Here is a 14,361-nt window from a genome sequence, read left to right on the forward strand (position 1 = left end):
TACACCTCATTTCTCAGTGGGGTTATACACCACCTTTTCTCCGAGTGGGTTAAGCCCAGAGTTTGTTCACAGAGCTGCGTCTTCTCCCTATTTTCATTACAGGTCCACGGGGTGAGAAGGGGAAAGATGGACTTCCTGGCAGAGATGGTAAATTTTAATCATAGTTGCCTTTCGCTCAGTGTGAAACACCATTTCAAATGTAAAGTAGCTAAGGTTTCATGACTACTCATGACTGATTCCTGCTCTTAGGGAAGCCAGGGTCTCGGGGGCTGCCAGGTCCTAGCGGGCCTCGGGGAGAGGCCGGGGCAAGGGGCCCATCTGGAGCCCCTGGATCGAGAGGATCCTCAGGACCGGCAGGTATGACAGCACCGTTAGCCATCAGCTGTGAGCAGAGAGGAAGAAATTAGCTTAGTTGATGTTGACCTAGTTAATCAACAAGTATGTTGTTTGTGTGTGTGTGAATTATCCATTTCACTTATTGTCTGTAGATATTTAAATACTATATTAAGATACTATGGACATGTTGAAACAACAGTGGAAAAATCATGAACCTGACCTGGGGTTTCCAAATCTGAATTGTTTGGCTTCCTCTTAAAAAACTGTCAACCCCACAGACCTTCAAGTGGTAAATGTCAGAACACCTGAAGCCAGCTGGTAACTTTGTGGAATTTGGGCATTTTTTGGGTTGTCTTTAAAATGCGCTTTTTATTGAGCAAGCACCAAAAGTACTTGTTTTAAGACTAGTTATAAACATGTGCTGCTGCTGCTGCTGGTCGTGATCACCAACCAGAACAGAAACTCAGGCATACATCTGTTCTATGTCTTTAGAGTTTGCTGCTTATGTATGAATAATAAATGACCTGAAAGGAAAAAAAGTAAATCCACTGGCAGCTGTGAGTTGAATGGCAATAAAGTAAATGGCGATATAAGTTTGTCACAACATCTGCTCTGGCTATAGGCTGTTATTCCTACGTTCTGGATCATGAAGGGAGTGCCTCCCCTCTCAGGCTAACATATGACCCCTGCTCTGTGCCTGCTGTTGGGTAAAGATGAGATTTAGAACCGCAAAAGTTAAACTAGAAACCCACTTTCCAAGAGGCACCATGTGACTTCAATCTGAAATGAACATGAACTATACGTGCACAAATCCCAGGTCCTTATGATTTCCATATGCGTGTGGTGTTATTGTTTTTTCTATCTCCATTACTTCATGAGTATCCACAGCATTCATGTAAAGAGAAAGATAAACAAGGGATTGGAATGTGTCCAATTTCAGGCAAAATGTCGACAACTGTGTTTTTAAGCCGGGGGTCATGGGAAAGATTGGGAAAAAATTAACTTTTGATGTTAGTAGAAGTGACACTGTACATTATAATGAGACCTGATAGGTTACAGGAGAGTTGTATTACGAACTGGGACTCTTATTTTGACTGGGCGTCCCACAGCTGCTCTCGGGAACCATTATTCTGTAGAAGAGAAAGAAAACTGTTTTCCCAAATATGTCACATGGACTCTAATAGGCCACTTTGATTGGCCCTTTTAGTCAATGTGGCTCAGACTGTAGCTTACAATCTCTACAGCCAAAACATGGCAGGTCACACTGCAATGTTTATCAAGCCTAAGTGGAAACAGCCCACAGGGTGTCCGTTAGAGCTGCTTACCTCCAACAGCAATAATTAGCAGATTGTCACTTTTCAGTGGGATCTGTCAGCAGAGAGTTGGTGAGTATGGGTGTTTTAGAAGTTCAGAGGTGGCGTTTGCCTCTGGACAGTTTAAACAATGGGGTCAAGTGTAGTTGTGCTAATACTGTTTTAGCATCATTAAAACATAAGTAAGGGAGGAGAAGGGACAATTTCCCACCACATGCAGTAAGAACCAGCTGCAGATTGCTTCACACATGTACAGAAAAGTAGTGGTGTTCATTCAGGGTTCATGTAATGACTACAAACCAGTGTCAGTAAGACGTTACAGAGTCAAATGGTGTTTATTTGAACTTGACTGTGTCCCTGAGTAAGTTCACAGCAACGGCCAATTAAGGCCCTCCTCCTGTTAATTATGAAGAAAAGCTGGCAAGTTGACACACTTCTTTTCTGCTTTCCAGCTGCTGATTTCACTCAACTCGCTCGTGTTAGACACTGTTATGATGTATTGTGCTAAACTTTATCTAACGTATTTCCACTTTGGTCTTTGTCTTCGTTGATGTTGCTATCATTATGTCACCCATTCATTTATCAGGACCTCTCCAGATGACACTTTAGGATCATATTTTGCTATAGCTGTGAAGTAGTTACATTTTGTCTATGAGTACAACGATATTTCTGCCATTCTTCCCTCCCAGGTCCCCGTGGTCCACCAGGGCTCCCAGGAGAGAGGGGTCTACCAGGCCCACCTGGGCCTCCAGGGCCTCCAGCACCAGCAAGTGCCCATATCCCAGAGCCAGACCACAGTAAGGCCCTGTACAAATACATTTTAATCCAGCCACAATAGCAAAAATTCTACACTTTTCCGGAAAAAAAAAAGAAATATTACATACATTTTCCTGATTAAAACCTGGCGTCGATATTAGGCACGATGCAACCCAACTACTGCCACTTTAGTCAGACCTTGGGTGTGTAGCTTCGAGCCGCCATCCTCAAAGGGAGAGAGGGAAGAATGAGCTGCAAAGGTCTAAGCTCACTTTTCTGAAAATCCACACACCTGGATTTCTTTCCTCTCCAAATATTGAGTCAGATCCAACTAACACTGAGCTTGGTGAATATTCAAAGTATACATGCAAAACGTAAACCTATACAATGCTTTCATATATACTTTAATATTCCCAAAGACCTATAAGTAGTCTGTAAAATATCTGCACTCCTCCATATTTGCTATATTGTTTTTTTTTTTTTTTTTCTTTCTGCGGCTTGATGACAAATGGATGGCGGCTGTGGGGCAGCATATAAATTTTCACACTTGGTTTTTATGGAACTGTGCCTGTCCCAGAGGTCAAAAATCCAGATGGAGAGAACATCCATGTCAGACCACCACTTCACCACTTCTTCCATGCATGAAGAGATTTATTTCTTGGCCAAACCAGACAATGTGACCCCAGGTTCTAAACAAAATCAGCTTGCCATGGACCCAGCATGAGCAAATGTACAAAAATTCAATCACAGCCTTTGTTCTCCTTCATGGTGACGTAGGTTGTATAGACTTGACACTTCAAACTGCTGATATTAATGTGTCTTTAGCAGCCTTATGGACATGTTGCTTCCTGCTGCGTGAGAGCCCTCACTAGTTTTCGGACTAATGCTAAACAAATGAAAGAAAGAGAATGAGAAACAGACAGGATGACGGTAATCTTTTAACTGCTACTTGGTCCGTATTGTCAGCCAGCCAAGTAGAACAGAATCAAAGAGTATTAAATGGAGGCAGAGATAGTCTGAGATTGACACAGACTTCACATGCTGGGATGAGAACCTGTCCACCACTGATGTCACTCAATAACTTCCAGATGTAGGTTGCTCAGACAGCTGAAGGGGAGTGTGAGAGACAGATGGAGGCCTGTACTGGCCCGTTCAAGGTCAACGCATCGGTGGCTTTTATATGCGGATTTAATCATAAAACAGTATGCAGCACACAGGTTCGTCAGCTTTGAGTTCCTGTGTGGAGAAGGCTGTGGCTACGTTGAGGTTGGCATGATGATCTCCAAGACTGTGAGCCATTTCTTTCACATCAAAGTATCAGTGGGGAACATAAATGGCTGGGACGGGGGCTGGGGGGTTCTGTGCAGAGCTTCCTTTGGAAAACACTGGATTATTTGGCTTTTACATCTACAGCAGAAGGGTGGAATTCCTGTCTACAGAACAGGAGAGGATCCCTAAACCAACAGCAGCACATGAAGCCACAGATCACATGTAATTATCAGGGAATAAAGAGACTGTTTAGAAATAAACAGAGTGAAGGAATGAGTGGTCCTGGCCTGGATTTTTCCCCTGGACCTGATCTGTTAACGTGCTGCTCCATTCTGGCAGCTGGAGGAGGTTTCTGGCTGTCATTCCTCACTCCTCTCCTCCACCTCCGCTCCACCTCTCTGTGTCTCTTGAAGTTTCATGCCATGATTAGATCTATGTTTCCTGTCAGTATAAAATGACCCCATGACCTTACACTTCCTCTACGGCTCACGCGTTCACCACCCTTTTCCTCTTGTCCTTTCTATGTGAGCTCATGTTTGCTCAGGTCGGTACACAGTGATATGGATTATAGGTTGTGTTTAGTGCAATATTACGTAAGTCTTGAAATAAGGGTTATCTGATCCACTACTGCCGATGCTTTTGAATACATTTAAGTTTGGTTTACTCTCCAGTTGAAGTTGTTTGTTTGAGTATTTGTTGGAAAACATTGCCCTCTAGAGGCAGAAGTAAGCCCAAGTAATGAGAGGCACTTTTTGCCCCTGAGCCCAGTTTCTCAAACAGCATCTGCAAAGTGAAGATTACCATGTGCATCTGCCAGCGGACTCATACAGAAACAATCACAAAAGTAAAACATGGCACACTGCAAGGATTTTTGGAAGTGATCTTCTGCAGTTAATGTTAAATTGCAGCCAAAACTGGGGGAACAATGCTTTTTGCCCCATACTCCTTCAGGTCCCCTTTCTTTTTAGCAATGAACAAAACAAACATCACCAAATACAATTTGTCTGCACAAATGGAAACCACATACCTCACCATAAACAACATCATACCAATGTGACCAAACTTGAGCTCTGTGATTGATGTGACATATGGAAGTTTAAGTCCCAGTGATTCGCTAGCAGGCAAGATAAAATGCACAAGAATTAATGAAATGCATACCATTTTCTCACCTCATTTAGTTAAACTCCCACAAAATTCAACTCACGCTAAAGCAATAGCTCATGATGTAGCATCAGACATGTGACCTTTTTTCAGTGGTGGAAAACTCTTTAATATCTAAGCGTTTAATTATCATACTGGAATCACGCCATTAAATGCAAAGCAGGTCGCCTCTTACCACATCCATGGATGGTAAGTTACCAGTAAATAAATTTCCTGTTTACTTGTGAAACTGTTGCATTTTGTTTCAACTCCAGCCCGTGGAAAAGACCCCTTCTTCACCAACACTTTCCATGACTCAAGGGGAGTGCCTGTTCCAGGACCTCAGGGGCCACCAGGGCCTGTTGGTGAGTGTTTATTGGTCTCTCTGATGTGTTTACTCCGACTTGTGTGTTCTGTTTGTTTTTCCAACACACGGTTTTTCATCCAACTAATAAAATCTAATATTTAAATAAAAAAATTTAAATGAACATTTTAAAATTGTGAACAAATTGATATTAAATGTAACTGTCAAATGAAATTTTATTTAAAAACTTTTGATTAAAGTCTCCTCTGTGTTGGTGATTTTCACAAACCGCTGTTTAATGTTGAGTCAACATATTGAATATCTCTCTCATATATTTTTATAATAAATGTGGTGTTCTATGGGGCAGCTGGATTCTTGAAGCCATTTCAACTCATCCAAGACTTTTCATCAGTTCTGATCGACTGTTGGGGAAACCAAAGTGCTATGAATAATATGTTGTGTATATAGTACCAGGTAAAATCATAGTTTGAGACCTAGACCCAATCTGAGTAGATGAAGGCTCTTATGAATCTCTTTATCTAATATGCAGGTCCTGCAGGTCCCAAAGGCCCGATCGGACCACCTGGACATAACGTAAGCTTGTTCAGAGCAAAGCATTCTATTGCAGTCACATATTGAGTGCAACGCTGTCACATTTTTTGGCTTGCAAATGTATCTTTGTCGTTTTGAATTTTCTCTGTGACTCCATCCAGGGGAAACCTGGAGCTCCTGGCACACAGGGCCCTGTGGGGCCGAAGGGGGAACGTGGGGAAAGAGTGAGTGCACATGGTATTCAGAAGGTTTTCCTCATTTAGCTCTACATCCCTCAACAAAACCTTCTGAGACATGCTTTTGGTTTTTCAGGGTCCTTTAGGTTACCCAGGAGAAAGGGGCTTCAGAGGCGAACCGGTAAGCCACCTCCACCCTGTTGCCTTAAAGAATACAGCCCGAGTAAATGAGTGTGTAGGAGAAACGTCAACACATGTCATAGCTGGTTATATTTCTGTAAACTACACTATCCAGCAGCACTACAAACCACAGTGACCGATGGAAACACAGTCACAGAGGAACTGAGCTGTTTCTGTTGCTGTAAACTCCTGCACAATGTTCATTCGTGTTTTAAAATCAAACACATTTTTTTCTTCTGGTAATATCTCTTCATAGGGAGTACCGGGTCCCAAGGGAGAGCCAGGGGAGAAGGGTTTGCCGGTAAGAAAGTAGTTGGTGGTATTGCACAGTTTATATGGAGATGTGGAGTCTGAACAGGAGGGGTAGCTGAAATTAAATGAAAAGCATTTGAAAAGAAAAGTTTGGAGATTCCATGGCTGAGCATTAAATGTTTTCTCTGTCTTTTTCTAACCATTACTTCTCCTTTACCTCTTTCTCAATTGACAAGAGCAATCTAAATGTAAGATATTTTAATTTATGTCATTGTGTGTTCACTTTGTAATTCAATGAATTCTATTCAGTGACCTAAATGAAGTCTAACCATGACCTACATATCGGGTTATGTTTTCTCTTAAGTCCATGCCCTTTTACCTGTTGATAACCACAGTGTCTGTGATACATTGTTTTTGTTCTTGAGTACCTGATTTTAGCCGTTGGTGTGTCTTAATTTTTTGTGTGAAATATTTTAGTGTTAATGTGTTTTTGTTTTTGTTGGTCCTCGGGGTGTGCTCTGGACTGCTGTCCCCTATCACGACACTGTCCTCTTGACCCTAAAGCTGTCTGACTCCCTCTGCAAGCTACTGTCCCCATGGCTACCTTTCACAGTCATCTTTTCAGCATCTGATTTTGGCATATACATAAAAAATGCACACGCTGTGATGGAGTGAAAGAACGTGTGATATGGTTCAATCATTTTATTTGCACTCGTTCCATTGGTACAACTCAATTGGAGAGCTCAATGTGTCTCCCTTCCAATCAGTACATTTGATTTTACAGAGTTCAAAATGCCCAACTTAACCACAAAGAGAACATGTGAAATGCATGTATATGCCAAATCACTCCATATGTGTCAGTGGTGGGTCCTGTTGGGCTTAGAGGAGTTACGCTCTGATGTGAGTGGGGTGGATACAGCTATCCTCTTTTATCCCACATTACAACCTTGCATGATTTCATCTTTAAGTACTGCTCTGCATAAACCTTCTTTTCTGGTTGTGAAAATCACTTACAAAATCTAATGAGAAAAGTAACACCACAGAGAAATAGAGAAATAAGGCAAAGTAACTGTACCTTTCTGAAAGGAAAGACATGATTTTGGTATTTTGGTATTGAATGAATATTGGGTGAGAAAGGGAAGCATGGATGTCTGTAATTGGTTTCATGGCAATCCATCCAACTGCTGTTACGTCTCTTGAAGCTGTAAATGTCAGTTTATTACAGGTGGCACAGAAAATATCAGAGAATCAAAGTAGGATTCATCCTTTCAGCAGCATGAATGGACGTATAGTCATCTGTACTAAAGTCTTGAGATGCTTGGCCTGAACTAGAGTGTTGGACTAATAAATAGACATTTTCAACCCTAGACCTTAAACATGGTATAGATTACTGTATGAATCAGTGAAACTTTGCCTTTTTTCTTCAAATATGAACTATATCCTTGGTTTGTCCTACTAACCTCAGCATTTCGTAGTAGGAATCACTCACTTTGGCACCAAAACCTTCAGGTATTCTCTGCATGTCATCTTTCACAATGGTGATGTGCTCAACTGCCTCTTTCTGCTTTACTTCTCATGTTCTACTAATTGTATTATTTTTAAAGGTATGACTCTTGAAGCGAACGCCTTATCATTTAAGATATGACGAATGAGACTTCACTTCAAATCTATACTGCTCATTCTGTCAAATAAAGTTGGGTAACTTTTGTTGACCACAGTGTTAAAGATGAACTCTGTGGTGCTGAAAAATTTGGCTGGCTTAAGTGCTACCCAACAAAAGGAATGCGGATGGCATGATTAAATCTGTTTGAGTGTAATCCGTCTGTGTTTTGTCATCAACATGAGGCTGGTCTGTCATGTGCATGCTGATGCTGATGCTGCCCAGCCCAGATTGGTAGATACTGACTTCATGCAGCAGCATGGCCAGAGAATGAGGGAGATAGAGAAAAATACGGGGAACAGTTGTTGTTTGGAAGCGCTGGGCAGATATGTGGACTGTTTTAACCTTCTAACTGCTGAACTGTACTGAGAAAAATGACTTGCATCTTGGCGAGCAGTTCTTTGGCTTGTGCTCCTTACCTTGACGGCTGTATCTATCTTCACAGGGGGACGGAATACATCAGATCAGAGAGGCGCTGAAGATCTTAGCCGAGAGGGTTTTAATCCTTGAGACTATGATCGGTATTCATGGTGAGTAGGAGGCCTGAGGCAGGGTCAGCTTTAGGCAGGGGTCAAAAGTGAGGGGGGGGTGGCCTCACACGCTGTACCTCACAGCTGGGACAGAAAGTGGGAACAGTCGCGAGCAGCCCCAGGACTTGGGCTGGTATTTCCACCCCCTCACAGTCCTCCTGTCACTGCTTTCTGATAGGACATTAGCTTGCAGATGTTCCACGACTTGCAGGCAGACCTTGAGCTTCTGGCTCGCAGGGTGACACTGCTGGAGGCTATCATCTGGCCAGGTAATGCTGAGACTTGACACCCCCACCCACAGCTCTACTGGCCCTTGCTAACCTTTTTTTTTTTTGTTGTTTTTTTTTTTTAAATGGTGATAAGTGTTGATTTTGAAAGGCAACTCATTTTTGTTAGTCTTTTGATGAAAATGCAATTTAGTTTTAGTATTATCTTAGTTATCTGAAATGTTTTTGATTTTTGTCTAGTTTAATCCACTGCGTCACAGACACACAAGTTTGTGTTATGACTCGAAACGAGATTTTATTTAGTCAAATCTGTAAATCGAATGTAAAAGATAAAACTTTCAAACTAAAACTTCGACAGCCACAAAGACATTTTTCAGAGAATAGCCACTGTTGACGCTCCTAGTATTTGAAGCCCCGCCCCCACAACTCAAAAAGATTCACTCTGATTGGCTGACAAAAATGAAAGACCGCTGATTCGCGCTCTTTCCAGGTCTTGTTGTTTAGTTTTGTTTTTTGTTTTTGCGTTTATGAATGTTTTTGACATTATATCAAACTTTATCCATCACTCAGTTTTTTTATTTTATTAGTTCTCATTTCTTTCTCGTCATTCGTTGATGACTATTTTTCATGCCCAAAGTAACACTGATGATGATCAAGTATCAGAAGCATACATTTTATAAATGTTGAATGTTGATCAATATGTTGAAAAATATTTGTCCTTTAGAAATGTATCATTATATTTGACTTTTTTCTTCTTGTCATGGTGACTGCAGTGTGATGTCAGTATAGATAACCTGAAGTATTTTCCTCAGCTTCTTGCTGTGAGATGTGCAATCCCACTTCAGAAACATTCCTGTGTGAACATTGTTGGTTATTTTAGATGACCTATTTCCGAATTTCTTCATTTCTCTCTGCTCTTCTAACCAGTTAAAAGTGGACTCAGTTGTAACAATTAGACATCAGACACTTCTAAAGCACCAAATTCATATTTAGAAATATCTAAATCAAAATCTGAGGACCGTTTTTACTTGTTTTTTCCCATCTGTCAAATTAACAATGAATATGGTTTCGTCATGACTGTGCATTTTTAAGACCTTTCATATCAAGCTCAAGATTGAGCTTTCATAATCGTTTATCTGCTTCAATGGATGTAAAGTATGTTATTCAAGTAAGTTTAATCAATAAAATTATTTGTTTGACCACAGAAAGCAAATCAACTGCAATTTTCATCACTTAGTGGTTAAATTCATACCCAGCAGAAATTCATGGGATTTGCTGTTTTATATTTTGAACATCTTTGGTTTTGATTGGACATAATGGTCAATTTGGCCACCCCTTGAAGAATCACACCTATAAGTTGATCTATGATATAAAAAATAATAAAAAGAAACAACTTGGCAACTAGTGTCAAAAAAAGGGCTCCACTCATTACATGGCTAAATCAGATTAGACTTGGTTTAGGACCACAGTGCGCACATGTCCACCCTCACTGATGGGACAGGGAGGCCCCGTTCCAACTGCTGTCTTTTTTCAACAGAGCCTGATCTAGGGTCTGGGGATGGACCGTTTGGCACAGCCTCCCCTAGTTTCTACAGAGATAAGCGAGCAGGTGCTCTTCCATATCGACTTGCTTCTCCTCTGTCCTCCGACACCAAGGTTCAAGGGAAGTAAATCCCCCTGCTCACCCTGAGGATCACAGACTGGGTTGACCCGCCCCCCTCCCCCAAACACCTGCCCCCCCTTTCCTATACTATAGGTCTCATCAGCACTCTATAGATTTAGACCTTATCTGATCCCCTGTGTAGGGTTTATCATCAGATTAAGGATGGGGGACACCTCAGGGAAACTCCACTGATACTCCATAATGGTCCTCCTCAATTGGGAAATTGAGAACTAGTTTGACCCCCAGCCATCACCATAACCACTTATCTGCACATAATACACCCGTAAAACACCTCTCATTTTCTGTAGCTGCAGGCCAAACGCCTCAGGTCATATTTAAAAAAAAAAAAAAAAAAAAAAAAAGAGAGAATCTGTTGTGCTTCTTGAGCTAAAAACTTTTCTGGACAATAAGGGGCACATAGAGTATTCAGTTGAAGGAGAAATCAGATGTGAGAAAAGAGACTGGATTTAGGTTTGTATTGCTTTCACAACTGCAATATGAACACATTCCATTATTTAAGTATATTGAGCATGTGCAGTCTGCAGGACACAATTATACAAACCTCTTCTATTAGTATTAATTTTGTTATACTTCTTTCATATTGTATAACTCAATGTTATGTAGTGCACTAAAATCTTAAGTCATCTCTACTTTAAGTGAGATCTGTGTTGCTAACAGTGATTTGTTGTTTTCTGGTGTGAGTGTTTTTCCCCTTAAAGTACACACTGTTAATATTTACGTGTAATTAAAAAAAAAAAAAATCATAAACTTTTGCATTTGTTTTCGCTACATATTGGTGAAAACGTTGTGTTCTAAAATCTGAATATGTTGAAATGAAATATGGCTGTCCATTTATAATCTTTAAGACAAACACGCACGCACACAAAAGAAATAACAAAACTGTTAACAGAACTTGAACATTTTTTTTTTTACCACTGCTGTGTTGGTAAATTTAAGACTGCTTAAACTGTCCTGATGAAAACACTTGATGATTTTTTTTTCATCTTAAAACAAACCTATTGTGAAACTATTTAAAATGATCAAGTGTAGTTTATTTTGTATGCTGTCATGTAACCATTTCATATTTTGAACTTTTTTTTCCTTGCCAATGTGTTATTGTGTTAAGATAATCCTGTGTAGGTTGATCGGTGTAATTAAAAAATGTCCACTGTTTTTTAAACATGCCGCCTCTTTTCATTTGCAGTACAACAATTTTCACATATTACAATATGAATAATACACCCAGTCACTCAAAAGTACATTTTATGTGGAGACAGAAGAGAATTGCCATCAATAATATACTCCCAAGAAGAACCCCACAGGGTAAATCTATAATATTGAAGCTCAGCAAAACCCAAGCAATATTTAAGATGACTTTACAGCAAGTACTGTTAGTCTCAGTGGAGCACTGTGAGGTAATCTAGGTGCACTGTGGCGGCTGATGGTTCTTTCCCTTTGAAACTACCACGGCTTGCTCACCAACGTTGTCATCAATAAGTAGAGAAATGGCGCCATCTAGCTGTTTTGAGGCTGCTAATGCCACCACAGCTTTCTCCGTGGGGAAGCCCATTTTCTCCAACTGCTGCAGGCTGAGAGAAGGAAGTTTTTAGTGAATGGTTATGACTGAAATTACATAAATTAAACTTCATTCTTACACCACCTATTCACACAAAATGCAACATGGTGATATTATTACTAACCGCAATGAGGAAACTGATGATTTAGGGACTTCCACTTTTGCGTTAGGGTCATCTAGAGAGTCCTGTAAAGACGCCAATATCCCTGCTCTTAACATCTGCTCCTCCAACACGTCTGCCTCAGACCTTGTAGCAGACCCCTCCATTATCCAGGCAGGAGCTGGCTCCATCCATGGATGGTGATTTAGAACAGAGTGGTCTCTTGTGGGGGGAGAAATGGCCTGATCTACAGGCATTGTTTCAGGAAGTGATCGCGATCTGTGATGACAGACAGAGTCAAAATACAGAAAACTGACTATTGTGGCCAGTCAGTGTGGCTTGTTTTGAATGAGATGAATTTCACCTCTGTGATGTAGTGTGGGTGGGCAATTTCAACCTCGCTGAAGTGGGAACATGCATCCAATCAGGAATGGAACCCAAGACACTCGCCTCTTCCAGCTCCTGTAATGTCCCAATGAAGGGCTGATGATCTGAGAAGTGTATTAAGTACTACACAAAAACAGACTTGAGAGCCAAAAATTGTCTTGTTCAAAGTGGATTTATCTGTTAGTTGAGATTATTTCATTTTAAATGTAATTTTTTTTTCCAGAATTTCATTGCAAGGCTTGATGCCCAAGATACAAAAAGGGAATTATGAAAGTTCTTAGTCATAGCTTAGTACAAAAAAATCTCAGAGGGGCAAACTTGAAGAAAGTATGACTTATAAAAATTTGTTAACAAGTGCATAGCTCCAGGACTGTGTCCAAAAACTAAAGTGTTTTCATGTTCAGAGGAGCTGGTGGAAATTACCAGATATCCTCTTCTTCTATACCAATAACAATAAAAAAGTAGCAAAATGGCCCAGCCTAAAGAATTTAATGAAACTAACAGGAAAATAAGGCAGTATCACAAGACACTAAGAGTACAATTTGTTTGTACTATGGACACATGGAAACTAATGCATCAATCATGGGAAGGAATAAGACATCACATGTGCTTTAAATATTACTATACCTGAGAAGAAAAGGATACAGTTATGTCCAATGCATATTGCGCAGAAGTGAAGCAGGGCGGGTGTGCCTGGCAGCAGGAACAGACAAACGAGCAGATATATCCAGGGGAGAAACCACACAGGCAAACACCTCAGCACTTTCCTCTGTGTCACCTGACGACACTGTGCAGTAAACAGAGCCAACTGGATAGCAGAATAACCACAGATCCGGCTGGCCTCGCCGCTTCCGACGAAGAGGACCAGAGTGTAAAGAAGAGGTAGTGTGGTCATTGTCAGGACAGAGAGGGCGAAGAAGGAAACCGTCCCCCATCTACGTTCTTGACATCGTCCAAGCAGGAGCAGGAGAGCAACATTGACCAGCAGAGAGTGCAGATCATCATGACTGAGGGCATATAGGAACAGATCTGAGGGAGAAACGTCACATGGTTTGTTTCAGTCCCACAAAAAAGTCGGATTTGGATGTAAAACCAGGCTGGACAGTTACCTCTGAACCGTGGGAAGTCTCCACCTGGGCCGACACTGAGACTGGCCTGGACGCCCGCGACATAAATCAGCAGCATGAGTGCGATCCACGAGGAGGTTCCGAGGCAGAACCCAGGCCGATCTGAGCCAAACCAAAACCACACTGACGGCATGCGAGGCAGCATTTTGGGGACCAGCCGTAGTTTCTACGCTCACTTGTGCTTTTGTGGCGCAGCTCTGGTAAACAAGCATCTATTGGTGCTCATAGCAAGCACAACCGTGCAGCTACATCTAGAGGTTACAGCAGTTACGGTTCCGGTATTTACAGACAAAGAGATGGAGTCTTTACTAGCAGCATAATTCTCCTCTATGATTTTTCCGTCACATCGTTCCTGTCGACGGCACCGACTCACACACACAGCCTGTGAATTTGAAAGCCGTCATATCATTCAAACAGGAGAAATAAGGCTTTAAGCACGGAATCTCCCAGCTCATAGTTGTTTACAAACCTAAATCAGCACCGTGGTCTTCTTCTTCGTGTTAATCTGCAGCAAAAATTTACCTTAAAGGCTCATTAGCGCCGCCAACAGGACTCTTTGGTGACGAAAACATTTATTAGTTAAATAATTCGAATAATTATATACACACACACACGTATATATATATGTGTGTGTGTGTGTGTTTGCATTTTCACAATTTCAATCCTACTTAAATACTGTACTTATCTCTCAATGAGCGTCAGTTTCTGATGGGAAACATCGAATTTGACTGTTTTAAGTAAAAACTAATAATTTAAAAAACCCTCTACTGTTCATTTCCCACCACTATAAACTCAAGACGCGCTCTAATCACG

General features: G+C 41.1%; 2 protein-coding genes across 3 annotated transcripts in view; one reads left to right on the forward strand and one right to left on the reverse strand.

The window, feature by feature from the left end:
* The window catches only part of emid1 (EMI domain containing 1), a 48,958-nt gene extending 38,201 nt beyond the window's left edge, over window positions 1-10,757 (forward strand). The window contains exons 8-17 of one of the 2 annotated variants that reach the window (XM_029511384.1): window positions 103-147; window positions 250-357; window positions 2,339-2,446; window positions 5,090-5,179; window positions 5,669-5,712; window positions 5,832-5,894; window positions 5,983-6,027; window positions 6,283-6,327; window positions 8,384-8,468; window positions 10,233-10,757. In XM_029511384.1, coding sequence (XP_029367244.1) covers window positions 103-147; window positions 250-357; window positions 2,339-2,446; window positions 5,090-5,179; window positions 5,669-5,712; window positions 5,832-5,894; window positions 5,983-6,027; window positions 6,283-6,327; window positions 8,384-8,468; window positions 10,233-10,366 — 767 coding nt within the window. In that variant the 3' untranslated portion in view covers window positions 10,367-10,757. Of the gene's footprint in view, window positions 1-102; window positions 148-249; window positions 358-2,338; window positions 2,447-5,089; window positions 5,180-5,668; window positions 5,713-5,831; window positions 5,895-5,982; window positions 6,028-6,282; window positions 6,328-8,383; window positions 8,469-8,646; window positions 8,738-10,232 lie in introns of both variants that reach the window. The other variant, XM_029511383.1, reaches the window with a different exon arrangement.
* Window positions 10,758-11,604: 847 nt separating this feature from the next.
* On the reverse strand, window positions 11,605-14,032 carry rhbdd3 (rhomboid domain containing 3). Its single transcript, XM_029511385.1, has 5 exons — window positions 13,531-14,032; window positions 13,067-13,450; window positions 12,399-12,525; window positions 12,059-12,313; window positions 11,605-11,947 (listed from the first exon to the last, which is right to left on the reverse strand). Exons 1-5 carry the CDS (start codon window positions 13,691-13,693, stop codon window positions 11,779-11,781), a joined length of 1,098 nt encoding a protein of 365 aa, XP_029367245.1. The 5' UTR covers window positions 13,694-14,032; the 3' UTR covers window positions 11,605-11,778.
* Window positions 14,033-14,361: the final 329 nt, after the last annotated feature.

Source organism: Echeneis naucrates, chromosome 9 (assembly GCF_900963305.1).
Source record: "Echeneis naucrates chromosome 9, fEcheNa1.1, whole genome shotgun sequence".
NCBI classification, from domain to species: domain Eukaryota; kingdom Metazoa; phylum Chordata; class Actinopteri; order Carangiformes; family Echeneidae; genus Echeneis; species Echeneis naucrates.